This window comes from Archocentrus centrarchus, chromosome 4 (genome assembly GCF_007364275.1).
Source record: "Archocentrus centrarchus isolate MPI-CPG fArcCen1 chromosome 4, fArcCen1, whole genome shotgun sequence".
NCBI lineage: Eukaryota > Metazoa > Chordata > Actinopteri > Cichliformes > Cichlidae > Archocentrus > Archocentrus centrarchus.
In genome coordinates, this window is record NC_044349.1 from 15,381,855 (window position 1) to 15,405,391 (window position 23,537).

General features: G+C 43.5%; 1 protein-coding gene across 4 annotated transcripts in view; it reads left to right on the top strand.

Moving 5' to 3' along the window:
* Positions 1 to 5: 5 nt before the first annotated feature.
* The window catches only part of LOC115779202 (adhesion G-protein coupled receptor D2), a 111,762-nt gene continuing 88,230 nt past the window's right edge, over positions 6 to 23,537 (top strand). Inside the window, exons 1-10 of one of the 4 annotated variants that reach the window (XM_030727730.1) lie at positions 6 to 133; positions 15,799 to 15,996; positions 16,097 to 16,133; positions 16,587 to 16,611; positions 18,060 to 18,284; positions 18,521 to 19,165; positions 21,535 to 21,642; positions 21,844 to 21,917; positions 22,327 to 22,617; positions 23,265 to 23,376. In XM_030727730.1, the coding sequence (XP_030583590.1) occupies positions 16,098 to 16,133; positions 16,587 to 16,611; positions 18,060 to 18,284; positions 18,521 to 19,165; positions 21,535 to 21,642; positions 21,844 to 21,917; positions 22,327 to 22,617; positions 23,265 to 23,376 (1,516 nt within the window). In that variant the 5' untranslated portion in view covers positions 6 to 133; positions 15,799 to 15,996; position 16,097. Of the gene's footprint in view, positions 134 to 14,772; positions 14,894 to 15,798; positions 15,997 to 16,096; positions 16,134 to 16,586; positions 16,612 to 18,059; positions 18,285 to 18,485; positions 19,166 to 21,534; positions 21,643 to 21,843; positions 21,918 to 22,326; positions 22,618 to 23,264; positions 23,377 to 23,537 lie in introns of those variants that run through there. The other 3 variants (XM_030727731.1, XM_030727732.1, XM_030727733.1) reach the window with 3 other exon arrangements.

Consider the following 23,537-nt stretch of genomic DNA (forward strand, 5'->3'; position numbering starts at 1 on the left):
CCGTGAGAAACTACATCGGGCTCCCTCAGCGCGTCCAGGCTAGCTTGGTTAGCTGTTTAACAGTTCTCAGGCGTCCCGTAGAGGAGTACGTCGCCGAACGCAGTTCTCCAGTTTTCAGTCTGGATTGTGCTGAGTAAGTCCTTCGAAAGAAGTGTACTGGTAGTTATACACCCTGGATAGCGACCGCGTCGTGGTGAGCTGTCTTCAGCGGTCGCCTGGTTTTAATTAGCGGGGTAGCCGTTGTGTGTGTGTGTAACTTGGGCTAACGCGTCACGGCGAGCTTTTCGGTGTCCGGCTAGCATTAGCTTGTTAGCGGGCCAGTACCGTGTTAGGTCTGGCTAGCATTAATTTGCTAACCGACCCTAAACAGTGTTAGGTTTCAGTTAGCATTAATTTGTTAGCTGAATCCACTGGTAGAGCTCAGCTAACGTGTCACGACAAGCTGACTCTCACGGCGACTAGCTCGGACTTAACCCCGTTGCTAGCGCTAGCTACAAACAGGCTAACGTGTCATGACGAGCCTTGTATAGCTCAGTCTCACCATCTTTCCGACCACGATGGCTACGGCTCCTACCCCCGCCAAAGGGTCAGAACCGAAGGCCAAAGAGGCTGCATCCCACCCATGCCCCGCATCATGCGGTGCTTCCATTTCGGGCAGGGACTCTCATCCGATGTGCATAGCTTGCATGGGTGCTAAGCATGCTCAAACTTCTCTGGCGGACCTGCAAGGTTGCTCTCACTGCGCCTTGATGCCAGAGAAAATCCTGGAAAGGAGGCTGAGAGTAGCAGTGGCTAACAGCCAGGACCCCTGTCTGTCAGCCAACAATGCTATGATTGATATCCATCAGCTGACAGCCACAACGAGCTGGGCGGACATAATGGAGGAAGTGTCCCCGGTTATGCCCCAGTTGTTCGAGGGGCTCCTCGACCCAACTGAGGGTGAGCCGGTGGATGAGGATGCGGATGGCGATGCCAACTCCGACCTCCTCAGCCTAGAAGACATGGAGGAAGAGGAGGATGACTCCACCTTCCCTGCCCAGCAGTCCAGGCCCCCAAGTGGGGCTGAAGCTGTACCCCCAGTGGACAGCAACTTGTATGATGTTTGCAAACGGGCTGCTGCCAGGCTGGGCATCACATGGCCAGCAGCCCAGGTGGCTGAAGGGGCAGAACGTGACCTGTATGATGGCAAGAGGCTCCCTCCAGCCTCACCACCTGCAAAGCAGCTTCTGCCAGCAGTGCCTGCTTGCATGAAAGAAATGAGTCGCTATTGGTCTAGCCCTTTTAAGAGCAAGCTTCCTACCCAGGGCTGCTCTAAGCTGGAGATGCAAGGAATGGGTGAGCTGGGGCTGACCGGACCCCCAGCAGTTGAGCCTTCAGTGGCTTATCACCTTCACCCTAACCGCAGGTCAGTTTCAGCTTCTTCTAATATTTCTCTGCCCAGTAAGATGGATCGCCTCACTGCATCCATCTATCAAAGGATATACAAATATTCAGCACAGTCAGTGTGTTCCCTTAATGCGGTTACACTGCTGTCAGCTTATCAGGCAAAGATTTTAGAGGACATGGGCCGTCAACTGGACTCGGGGTCTCCAAACCCGGCCCTCTGGGATGAGATCTGTGTGGTCAACGATCTCATCCTACGCTCCTCCAGGGGAGCAGTCCAAGGTTGTGGGCGTGTAATGGGTCTTGTAGTCTCAGGTGAGAGAGCTTTATGGCTAAACCTGTCAGGATTGGGAGACACTCAGAAGGCTGAAGTCATGGATGCAGCCTATGACCCAGCCAAGGGTCTCTTTGGCCCAGCTTTGGAGAAAATGAGAGAGACAAGCACTCTCAGAAAGCAGGAGGGAGAAGCTTTCAATCTCTGCTTACCCAGAAAAGTGAACCCACAATCTCGCCAGGTGCCTAGAGTAGGCTTCGCAGCAGCACCTGCATCCGCGAGGGGTAGGCAGAGTGGGGCTAAAGTTCAGAGGCAAGCGGCAAGACTGCAGCCTTCCCACGAGGTCAAGGCAGAAAACCCAAGGCCTTGGGGCAAACACTCCTGTGCAGCGGCTGCTGCAAAGAACCGAACGTCACACCCCGGGGAAGGGAAGAAGAAGCGTTCAGCCTAGCAAGCCTGCAATGTTGTGCATCACCTCTCTCTCCTCCCCCAAAGAGGAGGAAGGTGCTGGAAGAGGCAACCACACCTCCCAGGGTTCATGGTTCAGAGGCTCCTGGGGTTCCCAGTTCATCAGGAGCCCTCTCTCGGTTCCCACACCTAGTTCAGAGAGAGGAGATGTGGGGTCAAAGGTCGCATTGTCACCATGCACTACCCCGGTTTCATTATTCACTTCAATGCAATCTATCAGTGTCACCAAGCACTGCCCAAAGTTTTCAGACACTTCATTGTGTTTCGGGGGTTCAACAAGAAATAAAGAAGAAGAAGAAAGAGCTTTATTTATCACATACATATACATGCAGTGAGATTCATTCTCTGCATTTAACCCATCACACACATGGAGTATGTAGTACACACAGCACAGCATGGAGCAGGGGGCAGCCAAGGGGCGCCCGGGGAGCAACCTGGGGGGGTGGGCTTGCTCAGGGACCCACAGTGATGCCAGCCCGAGGATTTGAACCAGGGTCCTCTCAGTGATGAACCCTCTTCTTCTCCCCTAGGCCACCACTTCCCATAAGTGTGCATTCCTGCAACCAGGCAGTTTGCCAAGGGCAGAATGTCCCCCCAGTTTAAAGAAAATGGAAGAAATGAAAGAAAGTCAGTGTCACGTCACTGTCACGACCACAGATGCATCTCTGTCAGGGTGGGGCGCAACCATGATGGGGAGGGCAGTAAATGGTGTTTGGTCTCGGAGGCTCTCTCGGGCTCACATCAATATACTGGAGCTCAGTGACGTGCGGTAAGGGTCGTGACTGGTGAGGCACTGACGTCATCACATCAGATTTACAAACATATAGCTTATTCACCATTTGATTGGCAACAGTTGTTTTGTTTAACATTAACATAGTCTGAAGCAAACCTTTTAGCTCCGGTGTTGGTCTTCCTTTAATTATTATCTTCTGCTTCGATTGAAAGTCCAGTTTAGAAAATTCTTTCAGTTGAGTTATGTAATCTTCCATGTTGAACATAAGGCCAAGCAACAGGAAAAACTAACTGGCCTTGCTAACTGTTTATGGTAGCTTGCCGCCGAGGAGTCGTAGAGTCCCTGGGATCACCAGCGCCCCCTACCATGAGGCACGAGAACTGCGTGCCTCACCTAGTGTCTCTTCGCAGCAGTTTCATGATCGCTCAACACAAGAATGCATTACACACACATACAGTTGTTAATGAAAAAAAAAAAAAAAAAACTGTGCATTATATACACCAGCTAAAATATGGAAATTTAGTTCATATAGTAAAAGTGTTAGAACATTTTAATAGCCACATGCAAAGGGAAAGTAATCCGGTCTCACTGCATAGCATGCCAGCACAGTTAGTAGTCATTGGCAATGACTATACTGAGCCGCACCACGGATTGCGCAATCCGTGGTGCGGCTCGCCGGGCTGGTGCCTCACCGTTCGTCTCTTAGTATTTGACCGGCAAATGCGAAAATTCAGCGATTTTGAAAAAACTAATCTAAAAATGGTGTAGTTAAATGGAAAAGAACTTTAAAATACAAATCACTGAATGAATATAACCATTTAATTTATTTTTTAATTTTATATTTCCACGATGACAGGTGAGGCCGTGCCTCACCTGCCTCCCCTGACTGCACGTCACTGCTGGAGCTGCACGCAGTGCGCTTAGCTCTAAGGCATTTTCTGCCGTATCTCCAGGGTCAACATGTTTTGGTGAAAACAGACAACTCTACAGTAGTTGCTTATATCAACCGCCAGGGTGGTACTCGTTCCCTGCAGTTGCACAGACTGGCCAGGGAAATAATTGTGTGGAGCAGCACAAAATTCCTCTCCCTTCGGGCAACTCACGTGCCGGGTATTCTGAACAGGGGGGCGGATCTCCTGTCCAGAGGGAACCCGTTGTTCGGAGATTGGCGACTTCACCCACAGGTGGTGGAGCAGATATGGCAGAAATACGGCCGGGCTGCCGTAGATCTCTTCGCCTCGCAGGAAAACACACATTGCCCACTGTTTTTCTCCCTGTCAGACCCAGTCGCCCCACTGGGCATGGACACTCTGGCCCACCCATGGCCAGACACACTGCTATATGCCTTTCCGCCTCTCAGCCTTATCTCTCCAACCCTAATCAGAGTGAGAGATCAGGGGCTGTCGCTAATTTTAATAGCTCCACGGTGGCCGTCGAAACACTGGTTAGCAGAAATAATTCAGCTCCTGGTGGGCGAACCGTGGCCGCTCCCCATCCGCCGGGACCTTCTATCTCAGGCGCGAGGGGAGATATATCATCCTCACCCAGACCGGGTGGCTCTCTGGGCCTGGCCCATGAACGGTCGAATTTGAATGCTGCAGGTCTGCCTCTGAAGGTTATTGACACCATTCAGAATGCAAGAGCTTCCTCCACACGCTCTCTTTACAGTTGTAAATGGCGTGTTTTTGAAGAATGGTGCTATGAAAGGCAGGTTATCCCTTTTCAGTGCTCTGTGGTGGAGTTGCTGTGTTTTCTTCAAGATTTGCTGGACGGAGGGAAAGCTTTTTCCACAATAAAGGTCTATTTGGCAGCTATTTCAGCCTGCCATGTGGGATTGGGTGATAAACCTATTGGTCAGCACCCTCTTGTGTGTCGCTTCATGAAGGGGGCACGCCGTAAGCTCCCAGTCTCAAGGCCACTGGTCCCATTATGGGATTTATCACTGGTTTTGGATGCACTCTCCTACCACCCCTTCGAGCCAATCGAGGCTGTAGGGTTGAAATTTCTCTCACTTAAAACCGCTCTGCTGCTGGCTCTAACTACAGCCAAGTGAGTTAGTGAGTTACAGGCTTTGTCCATTCACCCCTCTTGTTTGCAGTTGGCCCCTGGTCTTACTAAAGCATGCCTGAGGCCAAACCCGGCCTTTGTCCCTAAGGTGATAGAGTCATCATACAGGTGCCCCACAGTAGAACTGCTGGCATTTCACCCCCCGCCTTTTTCCTCTGTAGAGGAGCACAGGCTTAACACCTTGTGCCCTGTGCGGGCCTTGGGGTCATATGTGGACAGAACAGCTGGGTTCAGGAAATCTGATCAGCTGTTTGTTTCCTGGGCCCACCCCCACAAGGGCAGGCCTTTGTCCCGCCAGAGGCTGTCTCATTGGATTGTAGAGGCTATAACTCTAGCCTATAGCTGTAAGAGTACTCAGCCCCCGTCCGGGCTTTGAGCTCATTCTACTAAGGGAATGGCTACATCCTGGGCTTTGTTCAGAGGGGTGTCAGTCCAGGATATCTGTGCAGCAGCAAGTTGGGCTACACCACACACATTTGTGCGGTTTTATAGACTGGATGTCGCTCAGTCATCCCTGGCTCAGGCAGTCCTGGAGTCTAGTGCCTCAGGTCTGAGCTGAGATCCTGGGCAGCACTGGAGCACAGCTTCGGGAGGGCTGGCGCAATCCGGGAGTGGGCTATATCTCCCATAGTGAAACACCGAACGAAGTTAGAAAAAGAACGTTGGGTTACTTAACGTAATCCCTGGTTCTTTGATAACAGAGTGAGGTGTTTCACCATCACTTCCCTCCTTGCTTGGGCACGGAAAGAAATCTGCTTAGAATGAGTAGGGAGGAGCTGGTCAACCGTGATAGTAGGAGGGGCGGGGCCCTGAGCACGGCTTGACAGGTCTGTCGCAGACAGACGTGGTGTCATTGGAGCTTCCGTAGTTGGTCACGCCAAGGCGATTCCCATAGTGAAACACCTCACTCTGTTATCAAAGAACCAGGGATTACGTTAAGTAATCCAACGGTTTTACTGCTTCAAAACACAATGAGACAAAACAAAGAAATAATCTATACTACTATAGAGCTATACTGTTTAAAATCGGCCTCAGTTTTACACAATGTTGTGGGTTGCTAGTTGGGCTTCTTTGGGGCTTGTTTTCATAGAGCTGGTTGCTTGTTTCTGTCACAAGATCTGGCAACACTGATTGTTGTTTGTTGCTCAGGTGTCACAGGGCGACGGGTGGGTACACCATGTGCAGGTCACCAGCCTGTCGCAGGGTATAATATGATTTATTATTATCTCAGATCTCCTTAGCATCTTGTCTCAAAGGTGAAGAAATGAAGGAGATGGAAAAAAGGTGGAGGAAGAGCAGGTTATTGTACTCCAGGTTAAAGTGGAGAAACAGAAGAAACTCTGCAGAAAAAAACAGGCATGCTTTTGCTTCTTTTTCAGGCAGTGTTTCTGTAAATCTTTGTTCTGCAGTGTGAGGTTTTCGACCTCTTCAAGTTCCTTGCATCTTTTCTCAAGTTCTTGTAAATTTTTTTTCCATCTCTGCATGCTTTTTCTTCAGTTTGTTATATTTTTCTTCCAGCGCTTTCTTTGCCTCATGCAAGGCTTTATTGCTCTGTATTACTTTGCCATGCATGTCTTGCAACTGCTGATTTCTCTTCTGCATTTCTTCAACTGCATTCTGCATGTCTTTGTGTGTTTTCTCATGTTGTTGTATCTCCATTTGCAGTTCAGTGTTTCTGTTACGTACTTCTGTACATAGTCCTTGCAGTTGTGTAGTTTTATGAGCCATTTTTTGGATAATACACTGCATCTCATTGCATGTTTTTTCCAGTTCTTCTATTTTTTTCTCCTTCTCTGCATGCTTTTTCTTCAGTTTGTTATATTTTTCTTCCTGTGCTTTCTTTGCCTCATGCAAGTCTTTATTGCTTTGTATTACTTTGTCATGCATGGCTTTTAACTGCTGATTTGCCTTCTGCATTTCTTGAAGCTCACTCTGCATTTCTTTGTGTGTTTTCTCATGCTGTTGTATCTCCATTTGCAGTTCAGTGTTTCTGTTATGTACTTTTTTACATAGGTTTTCGTAGTTGTGTATTTTTATGAAGCATTTCTTGGACACTACACTGCATTTCATTGCATCGAACCAGCTCTTCATGCTTGATAAATGTGTCCTTGTCTTGCACAAAGTCTTGCACTTTGTGCTTCAGCGATTTGTTCTCTTCCAGCAGTTGTAGAATTCTCTTCTGTGCGCCACTAAGCAGTTTTTCCCAACCTTTATTTATGATTTGCAAGTTGGTTTTGCAGATTTTGGTCCTGTTTGGAAATTTCTCTGAGGTGCTTATTTTGGGCCTCCATCTCTCTGTTCTTCTCCTCCAGTTGACTTTTCTCCTCCTGCATTTGTTTAATCATATTGTGCAGCTCTTTATTTTCTTTCATAATGCAATAATATGCCCTTCTCAGGGCTGTATTGTCACCTGGGCCATTTGGCTGACCACTGCAGGGAGGAGGGTCAACGTAATTGCTCTTTCTTTGGCACTGAGACATTTTCTTGAGATCTTGAAACACTGGTGCTGTAAAAGAGTTGATTTGATTGCTGTTGTGTAGACTGAAAACTTATGTCTTAAAGGTTATCAAAGGGTTCTGGAACGTAACAAAGAATTAAAAAGAATTGTGTCGTCATCAGCCCTGAGGCCTGTGGCGAACAAATGGGGCGTGTACAAATGAAGCCTGTGTCGTGGCCCGTATCGTTTTTCAGAATATGACATGACAAAAGCCAAACGCGGCACCGGAGCCTCGTTTTTCATCCGATGGACCGAGGTTCTCTCGTGTTAGTGTGGAGCATGACGAGTCACTGTAATCAGCTTGACCCACTCTGTCACCATCACAGACAGGCTAAAAGTTTGTTATAAAATATATAGTTTATTTTATAATGCCTGCTGTCATCATTCAGACAACTTGAATTTTTATCCGATGAAGCTGAATCCTAATTTTACATTTATTTTAAAATCTAATTTAGGGGTGGGGCTTTAACGCGTTAATTTCGATTAATTAATTACGGGGAAATTAACGAATTAAAAATTTTAACGCATTTTAATCGCACTTTGCACCGGAACGTTTCTCAGTGCACGAGTTCCCGGCATACAGATTATATCGAGGCACGATGTCAAAAATTCAGCGGCCGCATCGTTCAAAGGACCCGGCCCACGTCCTTCGCAGCCCACGAAGACCACAAAGGCCGGAAGTGAGCGGCTAGCCTTCATATCAGCGTCGCCTGCCCTCACCTCTGCGTAGCTCATGTCGCCTAGCAACCGTGAGTGTAAAAGCAGCTGGTTAAACGGAGAACGAACTTTTTCTCCTTTTTGTGGTTTAATTTTAAGTCTTTATTCAAAATAAGCTGTTAAAACAAGCATAACACGTTTCAACATCAAGGAATACAGCTGAGTGAATGATTAATTTCCAGCTATATTAAGTGAGACATTAATGTTGAATAAAACTATCCAGTTATGATGCTTAACTTTAATTTCAGGAGTTTGCTTATCACAGGAGCACTTCCACCCTTCGTTGGTCTGTGAAGTAGACTGGTGGGAAAATAAACACAATTTTGAAGTTTAAGCTTAGGTATATTGATTCATTCATCAACCAAACTTAAATTAATATTTATCATGTTAAATATTGAAATGTGATTAAAATGCGATTAGTTTCGATGAATTAATTACAAAGCTCCTAATTAATTAGATTAATTTTTTTAATCGAGTCCCACCCGTAATCTAATTATTCAGACAGAAACTCAGACAGAGAGAAAGTGAAGATTAAAAATGTGGAGAAACAGGTCAGACTGAGTTTACTGACGGACCTGTGTGTTACAGCAGCAGACCCCGAGGGTGGAGCTGACCTCAGGTCAGTTTTTATTTAATAAAAACTCCTTTTATGACCATTTAATTGTTTAAATAATAATCCAGTACAAGTGGAATCTATTGATGGAATAGCAACCTTGCTTTATTCATTTTTTTAATGGAGAATTTCATTATTTCTGCCATTACTGGATAAAAATGGGTAATGAGATTTACAGAAAAACTACTTTAATATTTCCAGTTTAACCGTTTCTAATCTGATCTAAGATCAGCTTCAGATAGATGACGGCTCTCTGACAGCCACAGCAGAGATGTTTCACTAAGTTACTGTTAAAGGTCAGAGGTCAGTCATAGTTTCACATTTAGCTGAAAACATGCAGGGCAGCTTTCCAAGTCTGTGATGAATGTAAAATTTTACCAATAAAGGCAAACATGTTATAAGAATGCTACAGTTTGCTACATTAACTACAATAAATGTTTCAGACAGGTGGTTCAGGTGCCGCAGGAGGGGAGGAGTCAGAGAGACACTCAGAGTTTGTCGGATAAAACCTACCAGCGAGCAGGTCAGGTTCCATGGTAACAGACTCAGATTTGGCAAACCCAAACCCAGAGTTTTTAGCTAAACCTGAACAGGGCCGTAGTATCATTTAAATAGCTGAAAATCAACAGAAAAGCAGCAGAAGCTGTTTGCTGGAAATTAAATATCACACTCCGCTGGTACTGCAAGTTACTGCAACATCCTGCTTCAGTAACATCTCCTTGTGCTCAAAGTGTAAAAAGTTTTTTGTGGCAACCTGTTGTTTATGGGTAGGTCAGCAGGATTTTCTTGTCACTCTTTGAAGACAGCTTGAAGCAGCTTGTTTTTAATTGGTGGATTCAAATTCAGACACATGAGGCAGGTGGTTCAAATATGGGCAGTTAGTGCTATGTTTTTTTTTTTCCTGCAATTAAGTTTGTTCAGCAAATTAAGTTCAATTTAGGCCCTTCACTGAGAATTTAAGCCGTTTTGGTTTCCAGCTGTTTAAGCTGGTTCAGCAAATTAGGTTTCAGCTTTTCAAGCATTTCTAGGCAGCTTTCAGCATTCACATTGCATTTTCACAAGGGAAGGCTTTTTTCTAGTCATATCTAGAAAAATATCACAGGTTTTCTTTTTTATGCCGGACGTATTGATTATTTTGTTGTATTGATCCACTGAAAAGAAGAGTTTATTTGACTGTGTTGCTCATAGCAATTACTGTATTTTACATATATAATCAGTGGTGGACAAAGTACTCAACTCTAGTACATGAGTAAAAGTAGTGAAAATACTTAAGTATTCAAAAGTACAAATTATATTTTCTGATATCAGTACATTGCTGTATTGTTTTCTGAGTGCTTTTACAGAACCTTGGTAACTTGCTGAAACCACCTGATGTATTGACATGTAGAACCACTCTGCAACAAGAAGTTTACACCACCTGTAAAAACTTGAGCGTAAAAATGCAATAAAAAAGGACGGACAGCCATTTTTGTCATTTTTCCCCATTTAAAACATCCCCACCCCCCAAAAAAGAAAAAAACAAAGAACAAAACAGAAGACTTTTTCTCCCAACTAACAGTAACACTGGTAACTAGAACTACCATACTTAACATAGAAGCTTACGAAACAGTGAAAGCTCTGCACAGATTAATCTAGATTAATACCTGAATCAACAACTTTTTCAGCAAGACAAACTCAATAAAATAAATACAATTAAAGGACAACAATATTTTATTACTGACTAAAACAACATCCACTCAGTTTTTATAAGATGAATGTAGTTCATTTCTATAGATATCAGCCTGGTCAAACTATTCAAATTTAAAGAAGTCCTTATTCAACTTCAATAGAAGCCGGTTTTCAAAGTTGTGCGAGTCTATTCTTCTTGGGCTGAAGATCGATCCAGCTACACTGCAAAGCCTTTCACAGGCAGCAGAGGCTGGTAGGGCAGTGTTTACCTTGAGTGACAGGCTGGATACAGATGGGTAATGTGGCTTTATCAAGCTTGCGCCGCACAGTAGTTCGAGACATGATGGAGCAGTTTGGCTGCAGATCTTGGACAAGGCTCTGAAATGCAGGCTGCCCAATAAGAGAGAATGGCTGGAGACCATGAACTATAAAGTTGAGTACTGCCTTGCCGACGTTCTTCTGAGAGACTTGCTTTGTTTCTTCTAGCTTCATGGGTTGAAGATTCGTGGAAGATGTCCCACCCTCAGATTTTTTCTCACAGACTGCTGTAGTCAGTTCACTATATTTCTCCAGCTGTCTTGTATGCTTCCTCTATAAAAGGGAATCTTGAACTTCAGTTAAAAATAGCTAACTCAAATTGGCATCAAAAGGATAACACATATTGATAGTGGTAGGCAACTAAATAAAGAACAAAATTTCAATAAAGTTTATTACTATTACTCACCTTTAATATATTAATGCAATTTCACCATACTGTAGAGTAGGGCTGGGGGAAAATTACTTCAAATAATGTCACAATTAATTTAACATGTTACCTTGTTTACCATAGCCTCACCGAACTCCTCCTCCCACACCCGAGTTTTTGCGTCGGCCACTGCCCGAGCTGCGTTCCGCTTGGCCTGTCGATACCTGTCAGCTGCCTCCGGAGTCCCACAGGCTAACCAAGCCCGATAGGACTCTTTCTTCAGCTTGATGGCTCCCTTCACCTTCGGTGACCACCATCTGGTTCGGGGGTTACCACCACGACTGGCAAACCATCAGGCGACTCAGGAGGGGAAAGCAGTGCTCCACTCACACGGTTTATAGTGCGGGTGGGGTGCTGCTGACCTCAACTGAGGCTATAGTCGGGCGGTGGAAGGAATACTTCGAGGACCTCCTGAATCCCACTGACACGCCTTCTGTAGTGGAAGCAGAGTCTGGGGACGAGGGGGATGACCTGGCCATCACTGGGGGTGAGGTCACTGAGGCAGTTAAACAACTCCTTGGTGGCAAGGCCCCTGGGGTGGATGAGATTCGCCCTGAGTTCCTGAAGGCTCTGGATGTTGTAGGGCTGTCTTGGTTGACACGCCTCTGCAATATCGCGTGGAGATCTGGGGCAGTGCCACTGGATTGGCAGACCGGGGTCGTGGTCCCCATCTTTAAGAAGGGAGACCGGAGGGTGTGCTCCAACTTTCGAGGGATCACACTCCTCAGCCTCCCCGGAAAGGTCTACGCCAGGGTGCTGGAAAGGAGGGTCCGTCTGTTAGTCGAACCTCGGATCCAGGAGGAACAATGCGGTTTTCATCCTGGTCGCGGAACGCTGGACCAGCTCTTTATCCTCTCAAGGATATTCGAGTGCACATGGGAGTTTGCCCAACCAGTCTACATGTGCTTTGTGGACTTGGAGAAGGCATTCGACCGTGTCCCTCGGGGTATCCTCTGGGAGGTCCTGCGGGAGTATGGAGTGTCTGGCCCGTTGTTGCGGGCCATTCAGTCTCTGTACAACCGCAGTGAGAGCTTGGTCCGTATAGCCGGTAATAAGTCGGATTCGTTTCCTGTGGGTGTTGGACTCCGTCAGGGCTGCCCTTTGTCACCGATTCTGTTCATAACTTTTATGGACAGAATTTCTAGGCGTAGCCAGGTGGCGGAAGGCTTCTTCCTTGGTGGCCTCAGAGTCTCATCTCTGCTCTTTGCAGATGATGTGGTCCTGTTGGCTTCATCAGGGGGTGGCCTCCAGCTCGCAGTGAAACGGTTCGCAGCCGAGTGTGAAGCGGCCGGCATGAGAATCAGCACCTCTAAGTCTGAGGCCATGGTCCTCAGCCGGAAAAGGGTGGAGTACCCTCTCCAGCTCAGGAACGAGTTCTTGCCCCAAGTGGAGGAGTTCAAGTATCTCGGGGTCTTGTTCACGAGTGACGGGAGAAGGGAGCGGGAGATCAACAGACGGATCGGGGCTGCTTCTGCAGTAATGCGGACGCTGCACCGGTCCGTCGTGGTGAAGAGGGAGCTTAGTGTAAAAGCGAAGCTCTCGATTTACTGGTCGATCTACGTTCCTACCCTCACCTATGGTCACGAGCTTTGGGTAGTGACCGAAAGAATAAGATCGCGAATACAAGCGGCAGAAATGAGTTTCCTTCGATGGGTGGCTGGTCTCTCCCTTAGAGATAGGGTGAGGAGTGCAGCTATCTGGGAGGGGCTCAGAGTAGAGCCGCTGCTCCTCCACATCGAAAGGAGCAAGTTGAGGTGGCTCGGGCATCTGATTAGGATGCCTCCTGGCCGCCTCTTGGGTCAGGTGTTCCGGGCATGTCCCAGCGGGAGGAGGCCCCGCGGCAGACCCAGGACACGCTGGAGAGATTATATCTCTCGGCTGGCCTGGGAACGTCTTGGGGTCCCCCCGGATGAGCTAGAGGAGGTGGTTGGGGAGAGGGAAGCCTGGGCTTCTCTGCTTAGGCTCCTGCCCCCGCGACCCGGCTCCGGATAAGCGGAAGAAAATCGATGGATGGATGGATGGATGGACCTTGTTTACAACTAATTAACAATTATTTTAGTATTCTTTTATTGCTAGTAGTCATAGATAACTTAAAGTTACTGTTGCAAAAAAATGTATAATAGAAGAGCAGATATTGTTTTTAAAATAAGTGAAAGGATGCAGAGTTTAATTACATATGGTCATTTAAAGACTATTTTAAAACATATTTAAAAGAAATAATTTGTATAACTGACATGAGCAAGACTACATTGATTATTGGTTCTGAATGTTGTTTAATTGGCCAGAAGAGTCAAAACTCAGTCAATATACTCCCCCCTGTGCAGATGTGTGGATGGATGAAGATCTTCAGTTCACAAAACACTCTTGTAGTCTCACAGCAGAAAACAGCCTTGCAGCCAAATCCAGTTTTCTGCTGAGACTCCATGCGCCACGGTACTTTCTGCCTCACCCTGTGTATTTTCACCGTACATTTATGTCTGATCACAAAGAATAAACATGTCATTCATTCCATATATCCACGGGTTTCTGGAAGAGCGTACGTAGGGTGCCATGACAGACTGCTACTTCCGCTGTTCGGTTTTATACTTCCGGTTACCCAAAGTTACAGCCAGAGTTAATGACAAAATTAGGTTACTTTGTGCTGTAACAGGCGGCTTTATTAGTTGGAACATGAGCTCAGATTCAACTTGTGCTGTTGTCGGTTGTCACTACATCAGTCTGTAAATTTTTTTCAAATTATTTTATTCTGTAAATTTGTTCTTTCCCCCCCCAAATTATTCTACCCAGTTGCACATCCTATTACTGTATTTTTTCCTTATGTTTTTAAGTTTTCCTTTAATGTACAGCCTCTTATTTTTTTACGTTATTTTATTTATAGTGTGACACTACAGCATACAGCCTACACAAAGCTTAAACAATGCCTGCCTTCATGTAAACACGTAGCAGTTAGCAAGATGACAGCTGCGTGTCTCCTCGATCACAGCCTTCAGCCAGTCCAGTGTTTATGTTTCAGTGATCTGAACACTCTGATATCCAGATCAGTGATTTACCTTCCACAGAATAGCTGCAGCATCACTACATGATTTCCCTAATCAGCAAGACTGGAACAGCTGACTGTCTCCACCACTCCACTTTCCCTTAGCATGACCCATGCTAAGCGCTTAGCTTGGCCGATGCTCTACAGCTGCTTTAAGGAAAACATTGCCTTGTTTGTTCAGCATTACTTCGTTGATTTTATTGCTTTGAAGGTAATCTGGTGCTCTTATAATTATGTGATTCCTCGCCATCAACACCTTCGGAAAAAACAAGGTAACTGATAATGTGGATGTTGCTGACTTCAGGCCATAATTTCATGTCATTTAGACAAGTGACGGGTGAGGCACTGTTACCTTGCTGCTTTTTTAAAACATCCTTGCAATATATCCACCTCTGATGTGGTACCATTTAGGCCAGGTAAAAGAAACTGCAGTGTCAAAATGTTTCAATGAACGGCAAGTGTGTAAGCCCGCAACCTAAACAACAGCGCAAACGGAAGGAAACTACCGGCTTCCGCTATGAATTATGGGTAGTGGCGCGAAGTCAGGAATACTGTGGATAAGACAGACTGTGGAACATCAGCATGTGTAGAACGTGTAATCAAACATGTATAATGGCTATATAAAGAGAGAGCAATTGGCACGCGCAAACTGTCTGCTTCATTTAATGTATGTGACACAGCACCACCAGAGGTAAGCCGCAGCACTGCTCTGTCTCACCCCACATTTCTTCCATGTGCTTGAACAGGCGATGGCTAAATTCCGCATTTTGACCATTAAAGTGGTGAAATAATTCAGAAAACACTTTTATAGAACAGTCAAGTGGTCAAATATGTTTTCATTGTTAGTATTTTACTTGTCATGATGACAGGGAAGGAACTGCTTCACCTGCCTCTTCTGATTGTGGGCAATATTCGTAATTTGGGCGCCGAAACAACCATAGTTTGCCTTTCACTTGTCACCAAGCTTAGCACACTAACGGTCGGCTTTATTTCAATTATCGGTCATGGCATTAAACCACAACCACTTAAACCTCAGTCAACTTCATTTAAACTTTTTAATGTAAACTGAAAAAAGTTTGCTTGTGCTCTCTCAGGATGAATGGCGAGTTCTTAAATGCAGAAATATAGTTTGTTCGCAGTAAACACAGAAGACATTTAAACTGATACAAACTATGTTTTAGCCCTGAAATCTCAAACATCTAGCTGATGCGATGGTTTCTCCGCTTCCGTCTCCATTGCTAAGTTCTCTTTGAATGAAAGCGCGAGCGAGTCGACGGTGTCGTAATTCCAAATCCCAGGTGTGAGCGGCGACTGTGATTGGTTCCCCTTCTAGCGAGGAGCATAGCCTGTGGCCAATTGCATTTCAGTAAAGAGAAATAGCGACTACAAAGCTATGTTGAGCCAAAAGGAACTAGTAACGATAAGCTTGCTAGAAATGTAGTGGAGTCGAAAGAACAATATTTGTCTTTGAAATGTAGTGGAGTGAGTCATAATCCCCCCCCCCCCCCCCCCCCCCCCCCCAAAAAGGAACTTAAGTACAGTACTCAAGTAAATGTACTCAATTACTGTCCTCCACTGCCTTCTTTTGTAACCCAGCCACTGCCGACTGCAGTAATAACACCCACTCCTCTGCGCGGCTGCCTCTGCATCCTCCCTCCACGCTCTCGGGACTCTGCTGCTAACAGAGTTAGTGTACTTCAGCAAGGGACTGTGAGAGCACAGCAGAGAGGAAAGGTTTGTCAAACTTTACAACTTGAGATGTGAAGACGGCGCAAAAAGGAGAGAACAGTTCAGGTAAAACAGCTGCTTTGCTTTAGTGAAAGAGACTCGCAGGACCAGGAAATCGATTTGGATTCTCTGCTAATGTTTCTTTTTTTTCTCTTCTTTTTTTCAGGATGCACAGGTTATTGTTCTGCATTCTGGTCCTGCTTGTGAGTATCTCAACATCTTTGTATCTATATGCTTTTCTCTTATTTTATGTTTCAAGTTACAAGTTATTTGTAAGTTAGCGCCATATTGTATACTTTGATGTATAATTTTATTCATGGTGTAAATGCACAGAAAATCCAGAAAATTATAATTTTGATCATTTTAATTTTGCTGGTAATTTTAGAGAAATACACTTAACGGCCTTCATTGAAAGTCGTCCAGCTGTATGATCAACAGTTTTAATACGGTTTAATGAATATAAAGTTGACATTTAACATGTAAATGGGTAAATGGGATGTCTGTCAAAACCACGGGGAGGCGTTTTGAAACCAGCCGAAGCTGGCAGCAGGAAGAGGTGCCACCTGCAGTGTTTTATCTTATTAGAAAAGAACTGTCTTTTATTGTTTCATACTTTTACAAATGAGCTACATAAACACATGTACTTTGTCTTACAGGTTTGTTTTCACAGTTATGAAGGAGGTGAGTCTCTCTCTTTCTTCACCCATAACTTAACCAAAGCAGGGAGATATTTAGGAAGTTAGTTTATACAGCTGTTGATACAGTTAGGTGCATACTTTGTTGGACGGAGTCACTTTTGTACTTTTGCCTCTGTACACTGCCACATTGAATTAATAAAACAGTCAATATGTGATTGAAGTACAGACTTTTAGTTTTCTTTTTTTTTTTTTTTTTTTTACAAGTGTAAGGATTTACAGCTATCTTTATACAGAATATCAAAATGGTTTAGGTTTATTTTGTTTTTTCAGCCTAACGATGGCCTCCCTCACTTGCACTGACATCTACTTGGGCCTCACATTTAAAATGACAGCAGGATCCTATGAAATACAAATTCAACACTTTGAATCAACTTCAGATACTATCTCTGCTTTATTTATCATAACTTAACAGGGGAACAGGCCTCACCTGGCCACCACATTCAGTTAACTGTCTCATTAGCTTTGAGCCTCTGAAAATGGAGGGATGTGTATAAAAAGTGTAATTCCTTTTTTTTTTTCTTATAAAACCCCTTAATTTAAAGCTGAAAGTCTGCACTTCACGTGTGCTAACTAGTGTCAGTAGAGATCCAAAGGCAGCAAAACAAAAAGATGTTCAAGTTAAAGTTTTTTAGTAGGGGATTTTGAGGGATACACTGAAAGGATATGGCAAAAAAAAAAAAAAAAATCACACGAAGAAACAAATAAGGTAGATTTCATACAGTAATTCTGGTATAATATCCTGATCTCCCAATCCTAGCTACTAGAGTTTTTATTTTCATCTGGGAAATATGTGTGAGGAAAGTAAAAATAAGGGTCTGTCAGAGAGGGATGCAGGACATTGGTACAGCTAAGTTTTTTTTTTTTTTTTAATGTTTATATAATATTTTGGCTGGTGCCTAGTTGGAAGTAGCATTAAAAAACAAAACAAACCTAAGTTGAGTTCAGGCAGGTGCGTTCACTTTAGTCCTCTCCTCTGTGTGAACTGAGAGGCTTGGAAAAAGGACATCATTACTTGGCTGGTGACTCGTTCTGAGTTCTGGATGGAAAATGTAATTAGATGTCATTAGTATTGTTTTACATGATAAACCACCATGTCTGGCCTATTCTCACAAATGTAATTGATCATAGGCCTTTAATCTCTAGTTTATTTATTTAATTTTTTGTTTGTTTGTTTTTGTTTATTTACTTTTATTTATTTACACTCTTTGTACAGCGTCCTTAGGGTTCTATATAAATGTAAGATTATTATTATTATTATTATTGTGTTGATTGACCCTGCTGATATCAATAATCATAATAATGATATCAGTAAGCTCCACTAAGGATCTGGACAGGATTAAAACTTCACAGGAATCTCAGATTCAAACTCCACAAGGAGTTTAAGTCTGGGCACAACCGCTCACCCATCTTCTTTTTTTTCTTTTTGAATAGTCTTTCTGCTAGAAACCAGCGCCCAGACTTGTGATGTGCCCTACTATGAGTATATTCCTGATCGCCTGCAGTGGAACAGGGCTGGAGAAATGTGTAACCAACGCTCTGGAGCTTTAGCTACTGTCTCCAACCCAGAACAGAACCGGGAGCTTACCACATTTTTAAAATCCTTGAACATCTCTCAACCTGTGTGGATTGCCAAGAAAGTCATAACACACATTGCAAGTACGTTCAGTGTCTTTCTAAACTTTGTGTTGACATATTAGTACCTGTCCTTTTAAAATTGCTTTCTCATTGCTTTTCTTGTCCAAGACAAATTCCTGCTTACTTAATCAGCTGTTTACAATAAGGATGGGATTATAAAGTGGAATTTTAAGATTAGCTCCAATATTTTCCAATATTTGTGACAGCATTTTTCCTTAATAGTTGTTTCCTTCTCTCTATGTGTGGTGACACCAAAGCTTCAAGCTCCAAAGCCCTGATTCTGAATTTCACCAGGCGCTCTAACAGGAAGCACACCCGTCTCCTGTACAAGTTCCCCTCCATGGGTTCACTGACCGTTTGCACTCTTCTGCGCTTCAATCCAAACTGCTTTGGAAATTCCACAGTCTTTTCTTATTCCATTCAGTCATATATTAATGAGTTCCAGCTCCGTGCGAACCTCATCCAGGACAAGCCTGTGCAGCTGGCTCTGCTTGTCCATGGCATTCACGGGCCTTACCAAGAGGCCTTCAACTATGATGAGTCCTGGCACTCTGTCTGCGTTTCTTGGAATCAGAATGGTGGACGCTGGGCAATATATACTCCTGGGCGTGCTGTCTCAAGTGGTGAAGGCCTAAACGGTACGGACAGCATTGGACCTGATGGCCTTTTCATTATCGGGCAGGAGCAGGACACCTTTGGAGGGTCATTTAAGAAGGACAACTCATTCTCAGGGAGCATAACAGAACTGCACATTTGGAATCGGGTGCTGAACAGCAGTGAAATTTCCAGCATGGAAAAGAAGTGCTCACCCGTTTCTTCTGGGCTGGTGTTCAAGTGGAGTGAAGCAGCCATGGAAATAGAGACCTCCCTTACAAAGCTTTGGAGTGACAACCCATGTCGAGGTACATTAGTAAGGATGCAACTAGAGGACATGGTAAAAAGCTGAAGGGTTTTTAAAGGCTATGACAAAGCAAATTTAATCACCAATTACAGGAAAGTATGGGACTTTGTATTATTTAGTGTATAAAAGACAGAAGAGACTCGATCTGTCCTCAAGATCCAGTGGTATAGCTAATTACTTATGCTTGGTGTTTACAGTTTAACTAGTTTGGAACTAGCACTGGGTGGGGCTGCTGTACAGAAAAATTATTACATAGAGACCATTTGAAAGTCATTTTTGACTGCAGTCTTTTCAGTAACATGCCAATATCTACGTTGGCCTGTTGTAGTAAACTCCACCCGATAATCAATGAACATAGTACTTTGTATCTCAATATTTTCTTTCTAACGTCTGTCTCTCTCCCTCGCTCCCTAATATGAATAGGGGAAGCTGGTGACCAAGTTGTAATTGGCAACTGGTAAGCCTTCTGACGGTTCTCGTAAATGTTTTTTGACTCAAATCACCCTGAGTCCCACCCTTCAAAACAGACGTCTCCTCTTATGACATCATGGTCCCTAATGAGCAGTGAAATTCCAAAAATCTCCCTCTCCCTTCTGGAGCCGAGCATGTAGAAAGGCAGCATACTTGCATTCAGTCAGTTATTTTCACTCACACTCTCATAATTTATTTTCCAGTCTTTTAAAGACTATCTCCATGTGTGTGATGTAGCTGTTTGAAAAGTGGCTGTTGCCTTCGGTCAGTTATGGGACTATTAAAATCTTGGCAGTGCCTGCTACTCTGTCAGGCAGGTTCATTTTTCCTTCTGTCTCAGACACACACAGTCCAGCTTCAACATTAAAACCTTCTGCCAAATAGTGCGTAGATCACCATTTATACATCTAAAACAATTATGTCTTGGAATGTGCTCCACGAGGCCTCGAAAAACATCATGTGTTATCAGGCACCGAGATGTTAGCAGCCGACCCTTCAAGTCCTGTTTGTTGGGAAGTGGAGGCTTCATGACTTTACACATGTTTTTCCAGTGCATACCAAATATGCTCAGTCATACTTGGGGAATATATGGGTCAGGCCAACACCTCAAACTTTTGCTTTTAATGTTGTGGCAACCTGGCGTAACATGGAAAAGTCCTCTACAGATGCAAATTATTAGAAATTATATCAGCTTTACACTTAGAAGTGCAACATTGTTTTAAACTAAATTAATTAACAGTTAACAGGTTATGGCCATGATTGTTCTGTAGCATAAATAAAAGTAACAACAGTGAAGTATAACTCCACTCGTGCTCATTTTGAATTGAACGGTAGCACATGTCAAAGAAGTTTTGAAATGCTTTCCATCATCAGTTATTTTCTTAACAAATGAAATGAGGAGACCTGCTGCTTCTTTTTGGGGTATTCAGCTCAGCACCTAGACTCTTTTTACTACAGAGCTGAATGTGGTTTGGTATTATCTTGCTGAAACAGACAGGCCTTCCCCGGAAATAATTCAACAAAAAGCAGACATGTTACATATATTACTTTTAATATTAATACTAATACTTTTAATATTACATGGATGGTTTTCAGCCTGCAAGCTAGTTCAGGCAGACAACCCATGCACAACATAACATGCTGGACTCGCCTCCCAATTTGATGGCTTAGTTCCTGCTATTTCAACCCCTCAGCCACCCCAGCATCTACCTGCAGGCTCTGGGGGATGTTTAGGGTTTACTCCCCAATTTCTGTGTGTAGAGCCTAGAGGCCAGACTCTAATAATATTCTTCTGCTGCAATAGGTCATTTTTAACCTGAGTTGCCTGACTGAACTCTTTTTCTTATCCTGGTATCAGATTCATAATGAGCATATATTTTTCCTAAAAAACATTAAATTTGAACACGTGTTTTATGTTTCTTCTATTTTCAATTAAATATAGGGTTTAAAGGATTTGCAGACACAACAATACAATCTAATACAGTATTTTACAATACAAGGAAAAATTTTCAATATCAACAAAACAAAACAGGTTTAAAAATTTTAAAACTAAACCTTATTTATTTTAGTATGAGTGTATTTCTTTAACTCAAATGACAAACTTATTCCCTCTCTGACCGTGGAGAGAACAGACCAGGTAATGCTTATCTGGGCCATTTTAAAATCACCCAACTTAGATCTTTCTATATTGTATAAGACTTGTTGATGAAAGGGTTTTTAGTTAAACAAACATTACAAGCATTTTAGAAGTAATTCTGTGTATTTTTAGTCTTATGTTTGTCAAGCGTTGCATTCTCCAAACTAAATAAATCAACATAATATAAAGTGTTGATATATATCCTTTTGTCATTTTCAACAGTTTAACAATATGCCTCACTGTTCCCTTCACTGTGTTTGCAGGGAGTCAAAGAATTGATGAGGATTGTGGCATTTTTGACCCTCTTACGGAGAGCACCCGCCTAGCCAAATGCAACTCCTCCAGAGGAGCTGTCTGTCAGTGTAGGCAAGGTACAGGTAATAATTATCATGCCAACTGACGTGATTGAATTTAGTGGCCAGAATTATCCAGTGCAACTGTCTTGTTGTAATTGCTACGTTTGTTTACCCTTCTGTGTCAAAATGTTGAATCCATGAAGTTTTTAGACTATTGTGTGTGTTTTTTTTGTGCTAATAGATTGCAACATATTATATTTGTGTCTGTTTCTGCAGAGAGGCTGGTTGTTTTCGGTTTACCAAAGACGCCATTCTTCACTAGGCTGAACAAGGATCTTCTCACTACGCCTGTGAGTCAGGCAATTGAGCTTTGAGCTAATTAATAATTACTTTAACTTTTACTTTTACTTATAAACCAAGAGGTATTCATGTTTGTGAACAGATCACCAACAAGATTAATCAACAAAGAATATAATTTCAGTCATTATGAAGTTTGGTCTCATTCTGTGGAAGATGACCTTTCAGATAATGTTGGAGCCATCTGATCCAATTTTAGAAGACTAATAACAGTCTCATCTTAACAGTGGATTTTTGTTTGGACTAACTTGTAGGATCAAAATCCTAGAGGATCCCGTGTGCTTGGTGAATGGATGTGATTAAACTCCTGATATGTGTGGACAGGGATCAGTGACGCTGCACTGCAGTTAAGTTGATACAGCTAAATACAATTCACAACCTTGATCTATTCTATTTGTTCAGGTATCAGAAGAGTTGAGTGCCAGCACCTCCTGGAAAAAATTGACCTTGCTGCAGCAGCTGACCCAAGCTGTCCTACACACAGTAGATGCTAGTGGCCCTCTCCTCCTGACCTCCAACGATGTCCTTTACCTCTCCCAGATGATTGACGTAACTGCACTAGCTAGCTTTCACTCCGCCGGAGATAATGCAACAGAGGTCATGGTGTCCATTGCCGCCAACTATCTAAATATTGCAAATTTGATGCTGGAGCCACGCTTGGTTGCACAGTGGATGGGTCTGACAGATGATGGGGTGAGGAATGATCTCCTTCTATGGTGAATTCTCTGTAAAATCCTCAAATGTTAAATTAAAATAATGTGAACCTATATCTAATCAGTCAGAAAATATTTCAGTTTTTTCTTATCTATATATAAGAAACTTGCATAATTTAACACTGTCTGTGTTTTTATCCTTTATTTATGATGCAAATCTAGTACAATTTTAAGAAATTACTTTAGTATAATATATCCCTTTGTGATTCCATTTTGTTAACTACTTATCCAATTCAGGACCACAGGGAGGCTGGAGCTTATCTCAGCTATCATAAGCTGGGTATACCCTGAAAACATCACAATTACATCATAGGACCAACACGTAGAGACAGCCATTCATGCTCACATACACACCTATGAGCAATTTAGAATCACCAGTTAATCTTCCATCTGAGTCTTTGGATTGTGAGAGGAAGTCAGAGTACTTAGAGAGAACATGGAAAGGCCCAGACAGGCCCAGCCAGCTCGTAGATACAAACCCAGGACCCTCTTGTTTTGAGTTGACAGTGCTAACCACTGTGTTGCTCTACCTACTTATTTAAATATAATACAGTCCAAATATAGCTATTCACCTCCATTAACTTCTGTCTTGATTGATTTTTTTTTTTTTTTCTTTTTTTTTTTCAGGTCAGCGTCGGGCCATTTACTATTGTCAAGAGCATTGATAATCTCACTGAAGCACTTGCAGACATCCTTTGTGCTGAGGGAAGAGGCTTCAGTCTTTCTACCAAGAATATAGGTAAAACACACACACACACACACACGCGCGATCACTTAATGATCCAAACATTGGTGGCTCTTGGCTTTTTAAATGTATTAGAAAAAAAAAGCTGTCCTTCATTTATAGTTATGGTTTCTGTTAGTATTTTCATTACGTCTGCCTGGTTGCTTGGTTGTCAG